We start from the raw sequence: 24,007 nt of genomic DNA, 5'->3' as shown, positions 1-24,007 counted from the left end.
GAGAGTCCGCCTGCCGATGCAGGGGACACGGGTTCGTGCCCCGGTCCGGGAAGATCCCACATGCCGCAGAGCGGCTGGGCCCGTGAGCCATGGCCGCTGAGCCTGCGCGTCCGGAGCCTGTGCTCCACAACGGGAGAGGCCACAACAGTGAGAGGCCCACGTACCACAAAAAAAAAAGGAACCTCAAAGGGTGGAGTTCTGAGCCCTGTCAGCCCTGCCCTGGTTCCCCCAATGCTCAGGCCTGCGGCTCTGTGTGGGCCCCGTACTGGGCCCTGCTAGATTGCGTTGGCTGCTCTGGCTTGAGCTAGAAGTCAGGAGCCCTGGGTGCTCAGCCTGCGTCTCCCTGGCCACCTGAAATTTTGGGAACCAACACATTCCCTGTGAGCCCTAGTCACCAGCTGTCGTCATGCTGGACAAATCCTGGTGTCTGAGCCAACTCACTCATGGGGCAGAGCCGCTGTTGCCAGGTTGCATTATTCTGGGGAGTTCTAGGAAGATGAACTTGGTCCAAAGACTACATATCTCCCATTCCCCAGCCACCCCCAAATCTCTACCTGCTACCACCTTGATAGAGTTCTTCTTTCAGATACCTATGGAGGGTGATAACCTTTAAGGCTTTGTTAGTCGTTAAAACATTAGTGTGAATTAGCTTGTCAGATAAGTAAAATGGACATCAAGTAAGTCTCAAGGATTATAGGAGAACAAGTAATATTGATGAGAGGTGGGGGGCATGAACAAGAGGCTGGAGGAACAGGCTCATGCGAGCATTGGGTAATGCCCGGAAGCATCTCACGGAGGCACTGGGTAGAAGAAAAGGCAGTTATAAACATGGCAAGCTACCAGGCAAAAGCCCCAAGAAAAACGCATTAATAATGTAGTCGACGCTGCCCACACTTCCCCTTGATGAGCATAGCTGCAGGGTGATCGTAAATTAAGAAACCGGAATCTCCACTCCCACCCCCCACCCCGCCACATCTCAGTCACTGCAGGTCCCAGAGGCCTTTCCCAGGGCGAGCTCCTCACAGGGCTAAGCAGAGCATCTGCTCTAAGGATACAGATGGGTCACACAGCCAGCTTTCAGCTGCAAACCCATGGGCATCTGTTCCAAGGCTGCAGGGAGAACTGGCTAGGTTAAACATTTTCAAAGAAGTACATCGGTTTCCAATACGGCACCTTCCTGAGGGATTTTCATGTGTCATTTTAACTGTAGATGTTTGTAGTGGCTGACTCTGAAACGCAGCCCCTAGATGACATGAGGCCCTGATATACCAAATTCAGAAGTCCAATGATCCCAGACAAATGGCAGGTAATACACACACCCACTGTCCATTAAACACATTTACGACTGCCGGGTCAGTGCTGTGCCAGGTGGGAGCCCACACACACTTGGTCCCCTGCACCGAGCATACTTTGGACTCCCTGGCTCTTGTTTCCTGGTATCAGGAAGCCCCTGACCTTCCTCCTCCCCTGAGTAGCTGAGCCCTGCCCCTCTGTGGGATGTAAGGATGCAGAGAACACTGCTGGCAGCACCTGAGCTTCAGTGGGAAGTCCGTGGCGGCCCAGTTATCCTCCCAGCTGGGCCATCCTGTCTTCTGGGCCAGCCTTGCAGGCTCACTCAGCTCCCCCCTCCACAAAGCTGTTGGTGTGATTCTCCCAAGACACAAATCTGTCTATGGCACTCCCACGGCCTCAGGATATCCTTAGCCTGGAATCACAGTGGTAGCAGAAATAACAGCTCTAACAATAACGACAGGGTTATAGCTAACGTGGAGTGAGCTCCGCTCATCGCGTGCCAAGCATGCTGCCCCAAGTGCAGGTGCTGTCTCTTCTTCAGTTCCCACAACAGCTGGGAGGGCAGGTGGCAGAGAAGGGGGTGGAGAGTCGGAAAGGTGAGGTCACTGGTCACAGTCACAAGGCTAGCAAGCCAGGCTGCCACCAGGCATCAGGTTCAGGTTCTGCTGATTTCAAAACCCGTGTTCTCAACTGCTATACCGTTTGGCCTAAACGAATGGTTGGAAAAAAGCGTGGTGAGTGCAAAGTGACTCATACTCTTTCTCGCGGGGTCAGGACCTGAACTTTCCCCGTCACAGCTCTGATCACACTGCATCCCAGTTGTCTGTCGATGTGTTGGGTCTGAGCTCCTCCAGGTCAGAGACTGTGCTGATTCACGTTTACGTCGCCGGCACCCAGCAGGGGTCTTGGCACCCGACTGGTGCCCAATAAATGGCTGACAGGGTAACGGATGGATGAGCGCGTGAATGAATCCATCGATCCGAATCCAACCCTGGCCTTCTCCAGGACCCTTGTCTGCTTATCGAAACCCCCAGGGTAATCTCATTTCTCTAATTCCTCCAGCACTTTTTTCTTGTATAATAGTTAATTGCACTCTGTCCTCCCACATGCAATACTTTTGTCTATAAGTTACTGGTGCCTCTGCAAGCCGACGGTAAGCAACACGGGCAAGGATGGCATTTAACCCTTCTTTTCCCGAGTCACCTAGCTCGGGCTGAGCACCTAGCTCTGGGTAAGTACGCCGAGTAGTTCATTCTGACCCAGGAGCAGAAAATAGAACGTGAGGACACCCACCCTGGGAGGAATGACCCTTTGTTCTTTCTGTCCCCATCCCCTGCAGGAGCCTCTTCTGGCATCATCGACCTCTTGCCGTCCCCCAGCGCCGCCACCAACTGGACCGCAGGACTGCTGGTGGACAGCAGCGAGATGATCTTCAAGTTCGACGGCAGGCAGGGTGCCAAGATTCCTGACGGGGTTGTACCCAAGAACCTGACGGATCAGTTCACTATCACCATGTGGATGAAGCACGGCCCCAGCCCTGGTGTGAGGGCTGAGAAGGAAACCATCCTCTGCAACTCAGATAAAACGGGTGAGTCTTGCATTTCCTCCTGGCATCTGCCCCCTCTGTCCCAGCTGGTCCGGCACGGCCACGGCCACCAAGGGTGGGGGAGAAAAGCGGGAGTGTGACGGGGGCCCTGGGAAAATATTCTGGTCTCTGTTTTTCTGGCTGATGATTTCCTCGCCTTGGGGTAGAGCAGGACCAGGAAAGGGAGGCAGGGTACAGACACAAAGAGTCAAAAAGCTGGGATTGGTGGTTTTCAGACTGGGTTCTTCAGAACCCCAGTGTCCCCAGAAGTAACTTAGGGCTGCTATATGAGGTGGGGTTGGGGGAGGAGCCTTCATCCTTACTTCAAGCAAAGCAGCTCTACCTTCACGGTATTATATCAATATATAGACAGATTTCCAGAAGTTTATTTTCAATGGAAGGGTCCTGCTAATTTACAACAGCAGTTTGAAAATCACTGCTGTGCATGACGATGATAGCTAAGCTTTGCTAGGCAGTTTTCATCTTGCGGAGCCTGTGTAAGGCAGTTCACAGCTTGGTGGTTAAAAACACTCCACCACCATGTGCTTCCCTGGTGGTGCAGTGGTTGGGAGTCCGCCTGCCGATGCAGGGGACACGGGTTCGTGCCCCGATCCGGGAAGATCCCACATGCCGCGGAGAGGCTGGGCCCGTGAGCCATGGCCGCTGAGCCTGCGCGTCCGGAGCCTGTGCTCCGCAACGGGAGAGGCCACAACAGTGAGAGGCCCGCGTACTGAAAAAAAAAACACTCCACCACTTATTGGCTGTGTGATCTCGGGCAAGTGGGTTAACCTCTCTATGCCTCACTTTCTCAGTCTATAAAATGGGCATTATAGTATTATCTACCTCATAGGGTTTTTATCAGCATTAAATGACAATGTATGTATAGTGCAATAGAACAGTACCTGACGCACCGGAAGTCTAATCTGTGTTAGCTCTTCCTATTCTAAACAGTGCCTCACGTCTCTACAAACAATTTTACGAAAGCATTATTGTGTTTCCTGTTTTAAGGATAAGGAAACATCCCTGAGACTTTAAGTAACTTGTCCCAAGTTATTCAGCTGGTAAGTATCAGAACTGGAATGTAAGCTTCGATCCAGCTAACTCCATCGCTATGCTCTGGTCACCACACCCCACATGCAAACACACACACACACACACACACACACACACCACCCCACATGCAAACACACACAAATACACACACACACACACACACACACACTATCTTATGAAAATGTTATGTCTATCTTAAATTATAAGTCCACCTTTTCCCATTTCAAATGCTCCTCTTGTTAAAATACCCCAAATAAATAACTACACTACAGCCGATAGTGCAATGAGAAGACAGGATAGAAGAACGGCTGACCGTTCAGCTTTGCTGCTCAACAGCCAGAGTTCCCATGGCAGCTTTTCCACTACTTAAGGAAAATCGAGGAGTTGCTAATCTCACTGAGCCTTAGTCTCCCCATATGTAGAATGGGGAAAATAAACATGAAATAAGGTATGAAATCCCTTAGCAGCTCCAGACAAAGAATCTGTGCTCGACTAATTAACCTGATGTTGTTATTGTCATAATCATTATTATTTCTAGTTTTATTCCACATTATACAACTACCAGGACCCCACATTTCCTGTTTCAATCAATATTTGTGGTAAAAGCCAGTGTATTTTCTAGATACAGAAACGGAAACGGGGGGAGTTGCCCAGCTTTTCCCAGTCATATGGTGAATCTGTGTCAGAGCCAGTGCCAAGGATTTGTTTTCCTGGTCCTTCGTACAGGAAGGACTCTGCAGACACGCTTAAGGTGGCACTGAGGTTTGGGCCTGGGTCCAGAGCTCAGCCCAGGACCACAGGAATCACCCTGTGGCCCCATCTTCGCAGTGTCTGGTGGGCTGTCCCCTCCTTGTTCCAGGGCCAGCATCAAGGAGACAATGGCTTAGGAGTATACAGATGTATGCAAAGTAGCCCTGGCTGGAGTTAGCGCCCACACACATAGACTCCTTTCTGAAATGTATCAAATACCCCTGGGAGGCAGGCCTGACACATATAGACCTCTGGCTTACACAGGAGGAAATTAGAATATGAAAGGTTGAGCAACTGGCCAAGGATAACACAACTGATTATCAAAGGAACAGACTTGGCCCTAGCTCCTCCGGCCCGCATTTCAGGTCCACGCTACTAGACCAGCGGCTCTCAACCCTGCTCTGCACTAGAATAACCTGGCGACCTTGTAAAAGTACCTAGATGCCAGGGCCCTGCCCCAGCTCAGGAAGTCAGAGTCTGGGCGATTCTTTTGTGCAGCCATGGCTGAAAACGCTGCATTAGATGATGATGCCTCACTTTCATCAGAGCAGCACCCCGAACAGGCATGTCAGCCCCTCCAACCCACAGGTTCTGGAGCTGCTCAGCTTTGGGCTCAGTATAAAGTAACCCTTTGCAAATCAGTTCAACGCTGGCACAAGAAAAGATGCGGAAGATTTTCCTCTAATTTCTCTGCCTTAAAAAAATACCTATAGATATCTCCTTGCCCTAAATAAAAAACTATCAGGAACAAATTAAAACTCGATTAGAGCTTTTATATGTCAGAAAAATGTCCAAGTTATAAAAGCTACACATGTTTATAACGGGCAGCCTAAAAAACACAGAAGAGTATAAAAGAATACAAAAGTCACCTAAAATTCTAATACTTGGAGGGATTTTCTGTTAACAGTTGGTATATTTCACTACCAAATGAAATCTTATTTTTACTTCTATGTATATGTAGAATGTTGTTACAGTTTTCCATCTATTTTTATAATACATGTGATACCATTATGTTATGTTTCTCTTAAATAACATTACATATATCCAGATCATTTCTCTACGTGATAAAATGTTCTTTAAAAATAAGAATTACATGACAGTCTTCTGTCATTAGGCTTTATTGTACTTCATTTAATTGGTTCCCTTTTGTTAGACATTTAGATTGTCTCCTTTTAAATGCAAACAAAACAATGCTGTAATAGGCATTCTTGTACTATATAATAAGCATTCTTGTATATACCTGTATGGACGCTTCTCATTATTTCCTGACCAGAAGCTGAATTACTGAGTCAAAGAATATAAATGTTAGGAAGGCTATCGACGTAAATTACCAAGTCGCCCTTAGTGAAAATTGCACTCGTTTCTGTCTTGCCCACTAATTAAAACTTACCAATGCTGGCCTATCATGAAGTAATTTATTAATAGTTGGATAGCAGAATTGATTAGTCGCCAAGGGCTAATTGCAGTTTTCAGAAAGAAAGAAAACCACTCTCACCACCAACAAGAAGCATCTCGATGACTAACAGCCTTTCATCAGTTTTTCCTCCTGCCATTGTCCAGCAACCCCAGGTGGGGCTGGGTAATGAGGTCGCTTAGCTTTGCTCAGACATTCAGGGACTCAAGGTACTTCAATTATTTATCGCTGCCCTTTTCAACCACAGAACAGAAAGTTAGAATAGAGGGTTGAACACAGAAGGGTTTTATTAGCTAGACCAGAAAGCGGTGTACCTCACTTCTACTCACACTTTCTGGGCCAGAATTTGTTCCCAAGGCTCCACCTAACCATGGGAGAAGCAGTGATGTGAGTTAAGCTACGTGTCTAGGAGCAAAGGAAACAAGGTTAGCTGAATACCCAGCAATGGCTCTACCGCAAGGATACTGCATGAGGCACTGGTGCCCCCTCCAACACCATCTTTGTTGGCCCTTTTCTTTCCATTCCTGGTGTGAGCAGTTTCTTTCCTCCCTGTCTTAGAAACTTCTCTCCCAACACACATCTGCTCCTCCTGTAGGACCCCTTCTTCCTGGCATGCAGCTCTCTTGCTAACTCTGCGTTTCATCTGAATGATACGTGCCACCTGTAGTGCTAGCTACTTTCATACAGGGCTTTCCAAGACAGAGGGGCCAACCTGGTCCAGCAATCACCAGATGACAGAGGCAGAGGTGCCAGCCTGCTAGAGAGTGCTGGGGTGGTCCCCCAGCCTGCTGGGAAAGAAACACTCCCACACTTCCAGAGATGCCCAGAAAACCGCTCAGAGAGACCGAGGTTGTCTGAGGTAGAGAGGAGGTGGGAATCTCACTCCCAGCTGCCTGTTGGCTGAGCTGCAAACACTTGTACATCTGCTCCAGGCTGGTGTTGGAGCAGAGCCCAGGAGAGCTCTGGGGAAGTTTGACTCGTGTCCCAGGAGTTTAGGGTACATGAAAGCTGGACTTGACTCTTGCCCAGGGGGTGTGAAGGCAAGAGGCTGATGGGGGCTGCCTCAGCAGTGGGGTGAGAAGAGGGGGGCAGCGGGGGAGGGGCAGCCCTACTACAATTTGGCGGAACACAGATGTTTCTGTTCTAATCATGGGAACCAAGTGGGCAACCAGAAATGGTCACAGCTACAGCCAAGAGGTCTGCATGCCAGGACGAGGGGATCCATCAGGAGGAGGAGGTGTGGGCGGGAGGGAGAAGTGACCAAGGGAGGGCAGGAGCTGAGAGGAATCATGAAAGGTGTCAATCATGGAAACATCACTTACACCAGGAATGGAGAGGTAAGTGCCAAGAAAGGTGGGATTGAAGCTGGCACTAATGTCCCAGGAAGGACTGCCTCACTTATCAGATCAATTCCTATGTAAAGATTAGAACAGGCCCTTTCTTATGGGTTTAGAGGAGGGCTAAAATCATATTTCACTGGGGCCCAAACCCACTTCCGTGGCCATGGGGGGATCTCTGCAGAGCCTCTCCAAAACCCAGCCAGTGCACCCCTGAAGCAGCCCATATGTAGACACCCACGTGACAGAGGACACTGGACATCCCTGGGAAAATGAGAAACTTCACTGCTTGTTTAAAGAGACTCCACTTCTTTCCTTCTTAGCTGCTTTCCCCTGCCCCTGACCATGACTGGAGCTGGAGGAGGTTCGGGGAATGAAGGAAGAGTCAAAGAACACACCTTCCTCATCCTTTCCCCACGGGCGCCCACCAAGCCACGGGGCAAGGCTGAGGAGCGAAGATCTTTTAACTGATGAGACACTGGTGTTTGATTTGGAGAGAACCCTTACGGACTATTTTAATATCTGAAAGTGACCAGAATACATTAGGATCTGCCAGAGACGTGGGCAAAGAAACGGAGGGGAGTTGCCAGGGACAGGGAAAGAAGTGAAGCTGATTTCTGAGTGTATCATGTTACCAGCACGGTGAAGAGCCAGTTACCCTGGTGTGGGTGGTGACCCCAGGGACGCAGCTAACGGAGGGCAGGGGAGGGAGGACCCTCTGGAGGGAGGCCAGGAGTTACTCCCATGAGATCTGTCCTTTCATTCTTCTTCCACCTCTTCACCACAACCTCTCCTGACTCCAAATGAAGCTAAGGGGGAGAAATCTGCTTTCTATATCTTTCTGATAGCTATCAGCAGAAACTATAGGATATCAGCTTAAGCAATAGTGAGGGAAACAAGAAGTATTTAGTAAAATCCCCATAACCAGACCTGGGTGTTTCATGAGTGCAGAGGTGGAGTGGTCACCCGAACATTGGCCTTGGCCAAACCTACAACACTTGGCAACTAAACATTCTCCTTCCTTCCATCCTTTGGTTGCATCCTGAAGAACGGTAACGCTTTTGTGAAAACGGCATCTGATACTATTTTGTTATGTCATCGTGGTCCCGAGGCAGTGTCATAGTCCTTGTAATAACTAACAGTCATTGAGCATCTGTTCTGGGCAGATGCTTTACACACATTTCCTCATTGTATCAATTAAGATGCTTTCAGTTACAAGGAACAGGAAATACAGATCAAACCGATATCAGATGATTAAAAATCAAAATAATAACGGGAATGTAGGGTTCTTGTAACTAACAGAGCTAAACAGCTTCAGGTAAAGTGTGATCAAGGTGCTGGGTCCTTTTCTCTGCAATTTTTCAGATCTGCTGCCATATGTATATCAATTTCATGTTAGCAAATAGGACTGCAGCAGCTCCAAGCTTCCCAGTTATATACTGCAACTTCTAGAGAGAGGTGGCGGTCTCTTCTATTCGCTTCCTGCTAAGAGATAGAGAGTTCTTTCCCAGAACTACTCAGAACAGCTCCAGAATCACTGGCCTGACTTGAGTCACTTTCGTGACAGAAGCCCCATGGCCAGGAGAATGGGCTGCGCTACTGAACACGGGCCTGGGTCCTGAACCACTCGCTGTGGCAGGGGGCTTTTCATGAGCTTATTGGGCTGAAACCAACTGAAAGCCCATGCCTAGAAGTGGGACTGGTGTTGATTCCTCCCACTCATACCTCCACGGGCAAGGTTTCTAGAGGATGTGCAAGAAACAGTCACAATATCCTATTCTCATGATACATCAGGATAGCCCAGCATCCCTGTCATGACACAGTGAAGGAAATCGAGCCTCTAAGAGGCTGACTAACTTTCTCAGCATCATCTAGAGATACAGCTCCACCCCAAGTCTCTCTGAATCTAGGGCCCATGCTCTTTCTGCTGTATCTGGTCACCTGCTCATTAGCCCAGTATTTATGAAACATGTGCATCATATTAGATTTCTGTGTGTGCTACTTTGTGTGAGTCCTCTGAGTACTGGTCGAAGAACAGCTCCCAGGGCTGTTATCTTGTGACTATAGGACATCATGGCTGGGACCCATGGTGTGATTTTTTTTTTTTTAAGCGGGAAAGGACGTTTTTTTATCAGGGGAGAGGAAAGTCCCATCTGTTGTCTGTGTATGGGGAAAGAAGTATTTATTCATTGCTTTGGAAATTCAGGGAACCATGTCTAACACTGGGAAATCAATGTCCCCTCCTCCCAGCAACTAAAAGTGAGGCAGCTTTCCTTCACTGCACACAGATTAGGCAGAAAAGGAGACATGCTCTGTGGTTGCTGTTGGCAAGCCTGGTGGAATAAAATAAAAGCCCAGAACTCCGGGAGAATCCAGCTATGTTAAAGGAACCCAGAGTGGCTGATGTGATTGTCAGAGAGGCCCTTTGACCCTCCCAGAAGTATATGTAAAAAACAACAAAAGAGCTTGTGAACCTATGTAATTTTATCCAGGATCTGATGCAGTATCTGAGTATAAGTTAGGTTGGCATTTAAAGCCCAAATGGCTTCTCAGCAGAAGTTTTGCTGTGAGCTTTCTTGAATCTTCCTCTTTCATTTCAGAGAGCTCCACCATGTGTGTTCTAGAACTATTTATTAGACCCAGTTGTAAAAGAGAAAATCGGAATGCCTGTTTCTTTGTTTTCTGAGGTGTGCTAAGTGATGGAGTGGAGATCAGCACAGGGAATCTGGAACCCCTCAAATCCTCTTTCTGCTTTTCAGAAATGAACCGGCACCACTACGCCCTGTACGTGCACAACTGCCGCCTTGTCTTCCTCTTGCGCAAGGATTTCGACCAGGCAGACACCTTCCGCCCCGCGGAGTTCCACTGGAAGCTGGAACAGGTATGGCGCTCACAGCGCGCTTGCGCCCTGCTCAGCCGCGTGCGGGGATGGTTGGTTAGTCCAGGGATGGTGGCAGTGGGTAGGCATCTCACGGTTCTGGTTACTTGCTGATTTGGGGGAAAATCAACTCTGGGAAACACAGTCAGGATGGCAACTGCTGCCTTAAAGACCAGTCGGAGGTGGGGAGGGCCACACTTCCCGGCTAGAACCCGCACCCGGTAGGTGCCAGCGTGCATCTTGTCGACTTTCTCTGCGCGGAGGTCCTGGGAAGCTGATCCTCTCCATCCCCGGGCCCAGTTTCTGATCTTTGTTAGCGCATATTGATGTCATAAACGCTCCGTGTCTCCTCTTTGATGCTCTCTTTGGGAGACGGTGCAGCCTCGCTTTTGGTGACACAGGTTGAGAACAGGGACCTGAGGACTTTGAAGTCATCAGTGACACAGTGCCCTGTGAGCAGTTCATGTTCTTTTCTGAAGTGGGAAAATCTCTGCCTCGCTCCAGGGCCTTCTGACTTGTGATCACAAGGGCCGCTGTGTCGTACTTGTCAATGACAGATGAAGTGTCTGGTTGGAATCAAAAGCTTTGAAGTGTCTGTTTCGGAGGGCTGTGCAGCGCTGAGATTGCGGAGGTGGTACTTCTCTGGGCGGCCGTGCCGCTGAAGAAGTGTCAGTGCAGCAAGCCCAGAGTTGGCCTTTGCTTAGATTTGAAGGTGGGGGGCATGCATTTTTGTTCAATGGCTTAACATTGTCAGAAGGGAGGGTGGCAGTCGGCAGGGAAGAGGGTCATCGAGTGGATGCTGCGTAATGAAGGAGATGAAATGATGCTCATTCTACTGCATCTCGTTTTTGCTTTCTTTCTGCCCAACCCATATTCTGGGAGCTTCTGGGGCCCCCAGTCTTCTTTTCTCCCTCCAAACCCCCCTGTGGGTGCCACCTGCCTCATCTTGTCTAGGGCTGAACGTTTCATAATCCTTTCCCTTCTCTTTCCCAATTACCCGTGTCTACCCCACCCTCTCCCTTTTCTACTTAAGCCTCAGACCCCCAGTGGGGCTGATCTCAGAGTGTGTCACTGGGAAGCATGCCAGAAGGAACTCATTTCCACCAAGATGGGTATGATCGCTACCCCGCTTCCTCCATACAGAAGTACCGACATATGCTCTTTAAGACAGAGATTCACTAACCTCAGGGAATGTCTCAATGGTGGAACATCAGGCAGCGTGACAAGGTCAAGGATGCCAGGTTGATGCAAAAGATGTTTGAGAGAGCCCTGTGGCAACTGCCTAGTCCATTCTCAGTAAATCCCATCCTGCTGTACCCCGGGGTTTTGGAAATATGGCATCTGGATTAATATATGTTCCTCTGAATTAGGAATTCTGGGTCTTGCAGAAATGATGCTATCTTGACATTGTTTATTTGACTTCCCGGCAGCCTCTCAACTAACTTCTAAAATGCCATTTGGCTTCTATGGGATGTTTTTATAAAAACGTAATATGAATTGAGATAAATTAAAATAAATTCCATATCATGAGGGGTTTTAATAAAAAAAACATTGCTATACTGGCTGAGATCATTATAGATGCCCTGCAGCATTTCCTAAGATGGGATTGAGAAGCACTGATACAGGCAAATGAAGTCACAGGGTTTGGAATTTAAAATAGGTGAGGAACGAATTCTGGTTCTATAGATAAAAAATATAGTGAATTTAGGAATTCTGAAATCTGTTCCCAAAGTGGCGAATTGAAGGAGGGGCTGAGAGTCACTGAATACCTTCCAAACTACTCTGATCTCATTTATTACCATTCATGGTGCCCGCTCTGTGCTAGGCACGCTGCATGAGTGGCTCATTCTCATCTCTGCCCCAGTCCTGCCAGGTGGATAATATGAGGCAGGAGACCACGGTCCAGTAACCTGCCCAAGGTCACACAGCAAACCATGGTTAGGACCTGCTTTTTCCGTATGTTAGGCTGCCTCTTTGGTGTACTTGCTAATTAAAATTTTAAATGTTTTTATTTTTTAATTTAAAATTAATTTAGAGAGAGGAATTATGCAAAGTGCAAAATGTTTATAGTCTTGATGAAACCCTATGAAACTGTCAAATCTTCACTTTGTTCAAGCTCAGTCTTCCTTGTCTTAGCTTGGGCTGCCACAACCAAATACCACAGCCTGGGTGGCTTAAACAATTCTAGAGGCTGGGAAGTCCAAGATCAAGGTGCCAGCCAATTCCATCCCCCCCCGTGAGGGCCCTCTTCCTGGCTGTAGACAGCAGCCTTCTCACTGTGTCTTCACATGGTGGAGAGAGGTTGGGTACATTTCCTTCTTCTTATAAGGTACGAGCCCTATTGAATTAGGGCCCCATCCGTATGACCTCATTTAACCTTCATTACCTCCTAATGAAGGTTAGGCCCTTTCTCCAAATACAGCTATGTTTGGGGGTTAGGGCTTCAACATATGAATTTTGCAGGGACATAATTCAGTCTATAGTGTTCTTCTACTAAAGAAATTAACGTTAAAAAATGTAAAGGCTGGGCTTCCCTGGTGGCGCAGTGGTTGAGAGTTTGCCTGCCGATGTAGGGGACACGGGTTCGTGCCCCGGTCCGGGAAGATCCCACATGCCACGGAGCGGCTGGGCCTGTGAGCCATGGCCGCTGAGCCTGCGCGTCCGGAGCCTGTGCTCTGCAACGGCAGAGGCCACAATAGTGAGGCCCGCGTACAGCAAAAAAAAGAAAAAAAAAAAAGTAAAGGCTGCCTACTGATGACCAGAAGCCCCAGCACACTTGAACAGCTGCTCATGTCCTGAAAGGAGCCACAGTGGGTGGGATATAGGAAACCTCCACCAAACTCATGCTAGCAATCCAGTGGTATATACAGACAAGCCCAGCTTTCTCTGTCCCCTATTTAACTCCCTATGTAGACAGAAACTTACCAGAAGTTTCTTGGAAGTAAATCACTTGATGCCCAAACTGTGTATACCTGATAGAGTATCCTCCCTCAGGAAGCCATCCCAGGTCACCCTGTGAGTAGTTTGCCTCTCCTCTGTGCTCCCCAGACTCTATGCTTCCCAGACTCCCCAATACTTACTCTATCCTAGTGACCCATTTGTCCTTCCTCTCTGCTCACTTGGTGCTGAGATCCTGGTGGGCATGACTGTGTCTTACTCTCTCCAAATTCTCAGGGCAAACTGTAGCCCTGAGCACACAGTTGGTGCCCAGTAAAAGTTGGCATAACGATGAAGGGATACTGAGATCAAAAGAAAGGAGAAATGGAGTGAGGGAGGGAGAGAGGGAAGAAGAAAAGGAAAATTGAGATCTTTTAAAACCTCCTGGTGATTAATTGATTGTTTGATCCATTTTTATGGAACACTTTAAAATTCTAAAATTTTGCCATTTTTACTCTCTGGGTCTCAAACATTCAGCTTTGATCTTGATAATATATTATTTCAAAGATCTCACTGACTTTACCACCAGTGGCTCTGTAACTATTACAAAACTTCCTGGCCTTGGCCAGAAAGGGCTCAAGCCAGTCTAATGTATTGTGTGTATTCAAATTCCTGGCCCACCTTAGGGATTCCAAAGCATAATAAATGTTCTACTGCCTGATGGGACCTCATTTATTCTGAGCATAAACTGTGTGCCAGGCTCTGCAGCTAAACTAAAGTCTCTGCTCTCTGGAAGTATCCATGATAATGGGGCAAACAAACACATAAACAGACAGTGTACAATCCTATGTACAGTCCTATGTGATGTGTACTGGGACAGAAGGCAGAGGGCCAGGTAGGGGGAGTCTGTGGGAGCCCATTCCAGGGGCACCTGCCACTGGGAAGGGTGGGAGGGCTCAGAGGTATGGAGCCAGGTAGCTGGCAAGGAATGACTAGGAGGGCCATCTTCAGGGGACTGTAAGCTTTCCGTGTGTCAGGGCACAAGGACGGGGTGGAAGGGGAAGGTGTTGACAGTGTTACGGAACCTGGACTTGGGTCCTCTCTCCTGCATGCAGTAAAGCCAATCTACTGACACAGGTTTTGGTGAAGGAAAACACAGCGTTTATTGCAGGGTGCCAAGCAAGGAGAATGGGCAGCTCATGCTCAAAAGACCCGAACCACTTGATGGCTTTCAGGGAAGAGTTTTTAAAGGCAGTGTGAGGGAGGGGCCCTCAGCATACATGATCAGCTCGTGCACAATTCTCAGATTGGTTGGCATCAAGGTGAAGTTTCAAGCATCACCAATCTTCTGGTTTCAATCAGTCTGGGGTCTACGTACTCTTGGTCAGCAGTTTTCACCTGGTGGGTCTGGTGACTCTGCTATGTGGGTGGTTTACAGTCTCAACTGTTACCAGTTTCCTGGCCCAACAGCTCTTCTTTGTTTCTACATCTTCACATTCCTAATCATTAACTCTTTTAAGGCAGTCTAATGTTTTGTGTGTTTTTAAATTCCTGGCCCACCTTAGGGATTCTTTTAAGACTCAGGGGAGGCCTGAGAGACTAAAGCAAAAGCCTTTTACTTCAAAAGACAGGGACACAGGGGCTTGGGTACAGTTTCAACAGGTGTTAGGACCCCAATTTGGAGGAGCAGGTGGGAATTAAATGCCAAGAGGCTTTTTATATCATGTTATTGAGTTGGTAATTTATCCCCAAAGAATGGACCACAATCAAAGCATTTTGTTATTCAATAGAAGACTAAGAATTTGAGGGATGCAAATGTGAGGAATGCTAGTATGATGTTCATAAAATGTATCACATTTAAGCAAATGTAACTCAGGCCAGGCCATTCCGTGGGGCCAGTAGCAGGGGTTGTGATAGAATCAGGGTCTTCCACTTCTCTTTCCACAGCCAGGAGATCAATCACATGACAGATGCTACTTGTCGGCATGGAAACCAGGGCGTGATAGGTGGGCGGGCTTCCACATAGCTCTTCAGTTGTGTGCCCAGGGAGTGTGGTAGTTGTCATGGAGGAGCTGAGTGCTTCCAAAAAGCCCACCCCTTTGCCCTACACCTCAGAAGGCCTTTGCCAGGGTATATGGACTGCCAAGTAAATCCATTACCAGGCAACCCCAAGAAATGCCCTGGCAATCCAGTGTACCTCTTGAAAAGGGATCATAACGATGAGGAGACTGTCATTTTAATGGGATTTTTACTTATGATCTGCTAATGCAAATCCCTCAAGCCTGCAGTTAGTCATGTGCAAACCCAGACCAGAGCAGAGGAGAAGGCCCAGCTGCCAGCTCACATGGGAAAGGTTTATTAATTTGCAGCCCCTCCTGGCTTTCATGTTATCTGGATATGGTAGACTCAGCATCACGAATTCTAATGATCTTCCCTTTGGACTTGCTGGTGCTGGGAAGCAGACCCATTGATATTTTACAGCCTGTTCACCTATTGGAAGACACAGCTTGAGTGACAGCCTTAACGGACCAATAAGAGGACAGGTGCCCCAGGCTCAGACAAGGGAAAAAGATGCATCTCTGAAAAATCGCAAGTAGCACAGGAAGGGGAAGTGAGATACATTCTGTTGGCCATTGCCTTCTCTGTGCCAGAACTTGTTAACAGGCACTGGGGGAGAGAAGAAGGATATGAATGATCCTGTCCTGGGAGCCCACAGCCCTGCCCAGATTATACCCAGTTTGAGAGACCCTGGAGAGCATTCTCCTGCAAGAGTCCCAAATAATCATGGACAGGAGAAGCAGATAAAGTAAGTATGGATGCCTGGTTGGGTGAATGTAGGTCCTCATTCAGACTGAACCACCACACAGCTCCAGGCCACACAAGAATCCAGGCCTGGTGCAGTTCCAGTCGTTCAGAAGTGAGAAATCAGATTTCTACAGAAAATCTTCCAATTTTTAATATTTTCTCATTTAAAAACATATCATCAGACCAAACAAATGTTCTGTGGTACACCTTTATACTCTGGTCACTGATAAAAACAAAAACAAAAAAACAACAACCAAAAAGCCCCACTGTCATTTGGACACAGGAAAACCATACCATAACATGACTATTTGAGAAGTTTAAACCTTCTTTAATGAGACCCACTTGTCCTTTCTAAGCGCTTCCTGTCCTAGCCCCTTGCCCCACCCTTCATGAAGAATGCTGGATTCCCAGTATCAGGGGGAGTAGGGGGCATGTCTGGTCCCCAATGGCCCACCACACCCAAAGAAAAGGGGCCAGTGTGAGTGGGGCAGGGTCCCTTAGACCCAGGTGATCTTCTTTCCTCCCACATATAGGAGAGAATACGTCACAGGACCAAATTCCCCCAGAAACAAATGACAGAGCCAGGATTTGAGCCAAATACTCACATTTGTCAGGCCAACGCCTTTGCCCATCAGGTCCATTTTACTTGCAAAGGCATCTAAAGCCCCTGGAAGAAGCAAAATCCTTTATTCTTGGTGAGAAAAGAGTGTTCGAATGATGTAGAATCAGCTTATTTGCATCTGCTCTTACAGCCAAAATGGGAGTCAAATGAGTGAGTTCAATCATTATTATAGCCAAGTGCCAAGGAGTTAATTGGAGAATGGTCAGTCCAGTCCAGACCAGTCATCTTAATGAGCAAAATAATTGGGCATTGTCAGTGCTCTAATTCCACATTTAAAGACTAACTCTTGGATGCATTGGCCGTGTTTCCTCTAAAGCAGTGACGCCACCCCACTCACTGTCCTGCCCTGGACACTGGTCTCCAGTGAGACCTGCTTTCCTTTAGGAACATGTGTCCTAAACAGAGGGGGAGGAAGAATGTCCAGAATCTCTCTTGCCTCTCCTTTTGTAGGAATCCCAAATGATGTTTTCTAAGATGCCAACTTGCAGGGTTGTTCTGAATGGATGATGGACATGGGGAGAACCACAAATACAGTGGCTCTCGTGTCTTTATTTCTCTGTAATACAGAAGGGCCCCCGATAAACTCCCACTTCTCTGAGTCCCTCTCCTTTCCTCTTCCCATCTCTAAGAACTTCTAGACATTTGGGGAGATGTGGCATCTGTGACTTCATGGTGTTGGCGGAGAAGGGTCCTCAGACCCACATAAGACACCCTAGGTTCTCTTGGGTTGGGACTGTGCAATGACTGGATTTCCTGCTCTTTGGATAGGTGACTGCTGACGTGGTCAGCCCAGTTGTTCTATTTTCTTTAGAGAGGGCACCAATATGCTGGAAATCCACCACTTCAACCCATTCCCTGAGCTGTGTTCTCTCCACCTTAAAGCTCCTTTCCTGGAAGCCTTTCATCCTGCCCCATCTCTGCTGCACTGGTTACCTCTATGCCACAATACCTCACCTGGGCTCCTCGGGGTCCCAAGTGAGCCACCTGTGGTGGACAAAATAATGGCCCCAAAGGTGTCCACCTTCTAATCCCTGAAATCTGTGAATATGTTACCTTACATGGCAAAGGGTCTTTACAGGCGTGATTAAATTAAAGGTCCTGAGCTAGGGAGATTATCCTAGATTAGTCAAGTGGATCCAATGTAATCACAAGTTTCCTTATAGGAGGGAGGCAGGAGGATTAGAGTCAGAAAAGATGTGACAGGAAGCAGAGGTCAGAGTGGTATGGGGCCATGAGCCAAGGAATGCAGCCACCCCTACGAGCCGGGAAAAAAAAGAAACAGATTGTCCATTACAGCCTCCAGAAGGAACACAGCCCTGCTGACACCTTGATTGTAGCCCAGGGAGACTCATTTCAGATTTCTGACCTCCAAAACTGTAAGATAATAAATCTGAGTTGTTTTAACACAAAGGTTGAGGTTATTTCTCATAGCAGCAATAGGAAATGCATACTCTGTTCATGAGCCTTGGGGAGGCCACCTCCCACCTCCCCACACTTTACTGAGGTGACCCTGGGCCCAGCTATCCAGGCAGGTTCAGAGAATCTTCTGTACCCACAGTGTGTGGTGCCTCTGCCTACCCCCACACCCCTGTCTCTATGGAGCCCCTCCCCTTGGAGGTGTGGCCCTAGGAGGGAGGGAGGAAGGAAGAGGCACTGCCTCTAACATCCCCCATTCACTGCCTACTTTGCTTTTCACCAAGCCTGCTTCTCCACGAGCCTCTGGATTAGGATTCCCAAGGGGCATATTTAGCCTTTCCTTCTGTCCTAAACCATATTCTTCCTCTAGCCTAAGGTGCCGGCCCCCTCACCAGCCATGATAAGTGGCTCTTATCATCTTCCCTAAAGGTACCTCTCTGCCTTTAGGGAAGAAATACTGAGACCTTCATGCTTGGTTCTGAAAATGCTAAAACAAACAGAAAATCCTCTTTCTCTTGACAGAGCCTCACCTGGAAGCTTACAACTGACAAGCTGATACATGAATGAGATCCTCTAGATAATACCCATCCTTCCCCTGAAGCACAGAAACCTGCTTCACTGGAAGGTCACCCCTCGAGTTCACACCTCACCCCACTGTGCTGTCAGCTTTGTGCCCCAGGGCTTGCTCCCAGGCAGAGGAGCCTCCTGGCTCCAAGGAGCACAGTCCAGGAGCAGTAGCTTTACTGCCCTGGGAGCACCTCTCACCCAGAGGGCACAGGAGCAACTAGGCGTGGAGATGGGGAGCATTTCTGGGCAGCCCCCTGCACTCTTCTCAGGAGTCTGTGGGAAGCCAGCCCCCTATCCCACCTGCCACAGCCATGACCTTGACAATGCCCTCTTGTACTGGCTTGTTCTCTGTCCCTGACTCGCTCTCCCACTTCCTCTTTCCTCCTCCCTAGAAGCAGCTCCCTAATGAACCCCCTGCTCTGGTTCATCTGGGTAGCACAGGTAGTTTTGATCTACAAGTGGGCAGTTAGCAAACAGCCACTGCTATTATTATTGGAAAGAAAGGGACTTCTTCAGAGTTTCAGGGGCATAACTATGATTAAAAGGAGGAAGCTACCAAGAGACAAAAGTAAAGTGAATAAAAGGAAGGAAGGGAAGTTCAGCGAGGTGAAGATGAGTGCTGCCAGACGTAAGTGGAGCTGATCTCGAGCCTAACCAACAGTAAGATCTGATGACAAATAGATAACTCTATCTGTGTCGTACTGGGAACATAGTCTCCACAAATCCACTGAGGGCTTCCCTAGCCTTACTCATCAATATATCCTGAGCCATTTGCTTGAAGAGCTGGTTTCTCAAGGCTTTCTTGGATTTCCATTATTACTCAAAGGATTTTCTTTCATTTTTCTTCTGAAGAGCCTACGCTAAAGGAGAATCCAAACTCTCGGTGAACTGAGACCTGCAGGAATGTCATTCCATTACCGAACCAAACCTGGGTCTGCTTGCCCACTAGCAGTAAAGCCAATCTACTGACACTGAGTTGTGGTGAAGGAAAGTGCAGCATTTATTGCAGGGCGTCAAGCAAGGAGTCCAGGCAGCTAGTGCCTAAGAAACCAATAGCTTTCAAGGAAAGATTTTTAAAGACAGGGTGAGGCAGGAAGGTTGTGGCATGCTTGATCAGGTTTTGGACATTCTTCTGATTGGTTGGTGGTGAGGTAATTGGGAGTCAACATCATCAACCTTCTGTTTCCAGCCTGTCTGGCATCTACGTGCTTGTGGGCAACATAGAGTTCACTTCTTCCACCTGGTGGGGGTTTCAGAATTTGCAAAACAGATCAAAGGACATGACTCAGAATATTATTTATGGCTCTTATGGAGGAACTAAAAGTCCTCGACTTTGTTTAATGGCTAAACTATTGTTTTGTCTTGCTTAACTGTTTTCCTTTCCTTCTGCATTTTCTCACTTCTCTGATTAAATTTATTCTTTGGAACTCAGGGAAGGCCTAGGAGGCTAAAGATTTTCTACATATAAGAGGCAAGCAGAGCGTATTGGGGGCAGGGGGGAGTCTGTACCAGGAAGGTCCCATAGGGTCCTGCTAGGTTATAATTCTTTTCTCTGCTGCAATCTCACTGTCTTCTCCCACTCTCTCATTCCATCTTGAAGTAGAAGGCTATACCACTGCTAAATTTAAACAAATCGAATATGCTAATTATCCTATACCTTTCTCCCTTTGCTGTCAGACCTGGTTCCTCTCTGGTCTGTTTTCCCCAGATGAGCATCTGCTCAGTAATTCCTTTTGCTCCCATGAAATCATTATTTGTGTCTTAGCCTGTACAACTGCCCAGAGGCAACAAATGCATTTTTTTTCAGTAGACATCCAGTAATACATATTTAAAAACAGACTATCATTTTACTGTTAAAAAGAAGAAAACAATGTCAACACAATTACAAATGCTTAGTAAATCAAATCACTGTTTCAGTAATAAGATGCTCAAGCCTTGGGGTGGTCCCAACGGAGGCAGCTTTGACTCAGTCACCACACTGGCTGTGCCTTGCTCCTGTCTTTTTAGACTGCTTTGGGGATTAGGTGCCAGTGGGAGGGGAGGGAGACTCCTCCTTGGCATCAAACCCAAGTGTCTGCATTTGTTATATGCAAGATATTTTTTCTCTCTGTCACTTCCACAGTATAGAAAACAAGAAATTGGCAAAATTGAAACCTGATACAAAATGACACATTCTAGTGCTAACGCCCTCATTTAAGAGACACGAGGCAGAGGCACGGATCACCATGAAGTCACTGTATACTGAGAAGGAGAATTGCATTGAACATTACTTCTGTTCTTACTTCGTGCCAAGCACTTTCTTTTAATTCTAACAAAAATCTTGCAGTTTAGGCAAAACACCCAGGTTAAGGATGAGGAATAGGAGACATAGTAGGGATCTTTCCACATCTCTTATCTAATAAATGGAAGAACCTTGAATATGACCTCAAGACACACATATGCCAAGAGGGTAAAAGGCACTGTTATTGACTTGGGAGAATTTACAACCTTAATGAATATACAGGATGGCAAGAATGAATCAATATCCATGCTGATACCTAAGTGTTTAGAACAGGGCATGGATGTCCAGCAAGAAACAGATTCCAAGCTCAGCTTATCAGGAATCATATTTTAGCATCTTTTGAAGTAAAGATCACCTTGCTCCTGAGGTACAGGGGTGAAAGGGCTGTTCATCCCATAAAACAAGAGAATCCAGTGAAGCTGATTTCCCAGGGAAGACCACTCCTCCAAGGATGTCCTGCAAAGCAATAACCCTGGAGGCCCTGGGCAGTGATAGTAATTTGCCCTACCTTCCCTGCTTCCTCTCACTGAGTCATCTGTTTCCGTCCTTAATGTCTAAACATGCAAATATTGCTGCACTTTCTGCTCATCAGTTTAGCTAAAGGAAGTGCCCTTTCATTATGCTTTTAACTAATGAACCTCCTCCATCACCTTGACAATTAGTGCATATTTAGAAGGAGGAAAGGCCTCATTATGAATCAGCTACTGCATCTCTTGGTTACTCAGAAGATGGTGGCTTTCTTGAGACAATAGAAATCAGAATCAAAACACAAAATAAGCCTTGTGATTGCATTAACTTCTAGTAGCCCTTAGGTGTAAGAATGGCAAACAGTCAATAACGTTATCTGTGATGGAAAAAAGGAAAACTAGCATTTTGTGAGAGGCTATTGTGTGCCAATCCCTAAATTCATTGTTTTGCATACATTAAGTCTAAGCTGCCCAGTTACTTTTGAAGTTATTTCTTAACTCCATTTTATAGATACTGAAATTGAGGCTCTGAAAGATTAAGTAATTTGCCTAAACTGTTGGACCAAGTCCATTATTCTCCAAAGCTCCGTGTTCTTTTCCACTATGTGTTTATCTTGTTGAGGAGTATTTATATAGCTTGGCAGAATGGGGTATCTGCCAAGTTTTCACCATATTTCTCCATGCATTGGTCTCAGCAGACACTCGCAGGAATAATTTGCTTCCATACAATTCCCAGGCACAGACAGATTGGACAACACTATGTATGCACCTAGCTGCATGACTTTTTTTTTAAATATAAATTTATTTATTTATTTATTATTGGCTGTGTTGGGTCTTCTTCGTTGCTGCGCGCGGGCTTTCTTTAGCTGTGGTGAGTGGGGCTACTATTCACTGTGGTGCGTGGGTTTCTCATTGTGGTGGCTTCTCTTGTTGCAGAGCATGGGCTCTAGGCACGCAGGCTCAGTAGTTTTGGAGCACGGGCTTAGTTGCTCTGTGGCATGTGGGATCTTCCTGGACCAGGGCTCGAACCCATGTCCCCTGCATTGGCAGGAGGATTCTTAACCACTGCGCCACCAGGGAAGCCCTGCATGGCTTTTAAGAATAAAAGAGAATGTGTCATGGGAAGGCAAGTTATTTCCACTATCTGACTGACCTGTTCCTCTTTCAAGACCATCTTTCAAGACTCAAGGCTCACATCCTTGATAAAGACTTTCCTGTAATTCCCTCTCCTGTAGAAAATTGACCTTAACTCCATGGAGGCCCCAGAATTTTATCACATTTTTCACACTTTATTACACTATTTGTTTGTTGGTTCATTTCTTCCACTACACTGAGATTTCATGTCTTATTTCACCTCTTTAACCTTTAACACCATGTCTAACACAAACAAATGTGTCCAATAAATGCTGCTTAAATTTTAAAAAATGAGTCCTTATCTGAATGTCATAATCTGATCTTCTACACTGTGATTCCCAAACACTGCTCCATAGACCTACAAGTACCAGTTTGGCTATGTAGGTATTATCTGAGGAACATTGAAAAAAGCTTCCAAAAACAAAACAAAACAAAAACAAGATGTTCTTTAATGGGTGAATGAATAAATAACCTATTGTGTATCCATACATGGAATGCTGTTTAGCAATAAAAAGGAACAACATATACAGCATATCTATTTACACAACATAGATGAATTTCAAAAATATTATGCTAAGTGATAAAAACTAGACAACAAAGACTAGATATTCTATGACTTCATTTACATGAAATGTCCACAAAAGGCAATTTTGAGATGGTAAATAGATCAATGGTTGCCTAGGGCTCGAAGTCAGAGTAAAAGTCAACTGTAAATGAGCACAGACTTTTTGGGGTGATGGAAATGTTCTAAAACTAGATTGTGATGGTTGTTGCACAACTCTATAAATTTATTAAAAATTATTGAATCATACAATTACAAGTGAATTTTATGATATATAAAATAAATTTTATCTATACAGCTATTTAATAAAGTTATTAAAAATAATAATGAAAACAATTAAAGAATGAAAAGAAAGAAGGAACAAAGAAAGCAAGCCACAGTTCTTTGAGCTTGAAGTGTTATAGAATGAAGATCATCAATGCCAGAATTCCTGGAAATTTAGGGAGTTAATATCAGAAAGGAGGGATATACAGGAAGAGAACTCAAACTCTGAATATAAACTTCCCGCAAATCCTTGTCTGACCCCTGAACTGGGTACACACAGAGGAGACTTTGGAAACCCAGTGAAAATTGATAGCAGGAGAGATGAAAAACCTGATCAGAGATTTTAGTTACTGCTTACTTGAAATTAGACAAATTTTGGAATTCCTCCAAGTTATAAGGACTAGGTAAACACCTAGAGTTTTCCAATGAAATGACAGAAGAGACATATATTAGAAATAAAGTTCATATGCCAGGATTTATGGGCTTGTCCAAAATTAAGGGTAAAGCCAAACAGTAATATCCTTATATAGTATAAAACCAAACTCTACAGGTACAAGGTGACCGTCCAGTAATTTAATAAAAATCAACAATCTCAGAGAAAGATAACAAGAATCCAGAGTTTCTAACATGTACAATCCACAGTCCCCAGTATTAAGTATAAATTATTAAACATGTGAGGAAACAGGAAACAATGTGACCTAA

General features: G+C 46.4%; 1 protein-coding gene across 1 annotated transcript in view; it reads left to right on the top strand.

Moving 5' to 3' along the window:
• The window catches only part of CLSTN2 (calsyntenin 2), a 655,487-nt gene that overhangs the window by 543,819 nt on the left and 87,661 nt on the right, over nucleotides 1-24,007 (top strand). The window contains exons 7-8 of the mRNA XM_004278975.3: nucleotides 2,633-2,881; nucleotides 10,192-10,313. Of these exons, the coding sequence (XP_004279023.1) occupies nucleotides 2,633-2,881; nucleotides 10,192-10,313 (371 nt within the window). The remainder of the gene's footprint in view (nucleotides 1-2,632; nucleotides 2,882-10,191; nucleotides 10,314-24,007) is intronic.

Source organism: Orcinus orca, chromosome 5, assembly GCF_937001465.1.
Source record: "Orcinus orca chromosome 5, mOrcOrc1.1, whole genome shotgun sequence".
Classification (NCBI taxonomy): Eukaryota; Metazoa; Chordata; class Mammalia; order Artiodactyla; family Delphinidae; genus Orcinus; species Orcinus orca.
The sequence above is the reverse complement of the archived record's forward strand: the minus strand, read 5'-3'. Positions and strand labels throughout refer to the sequence as shown.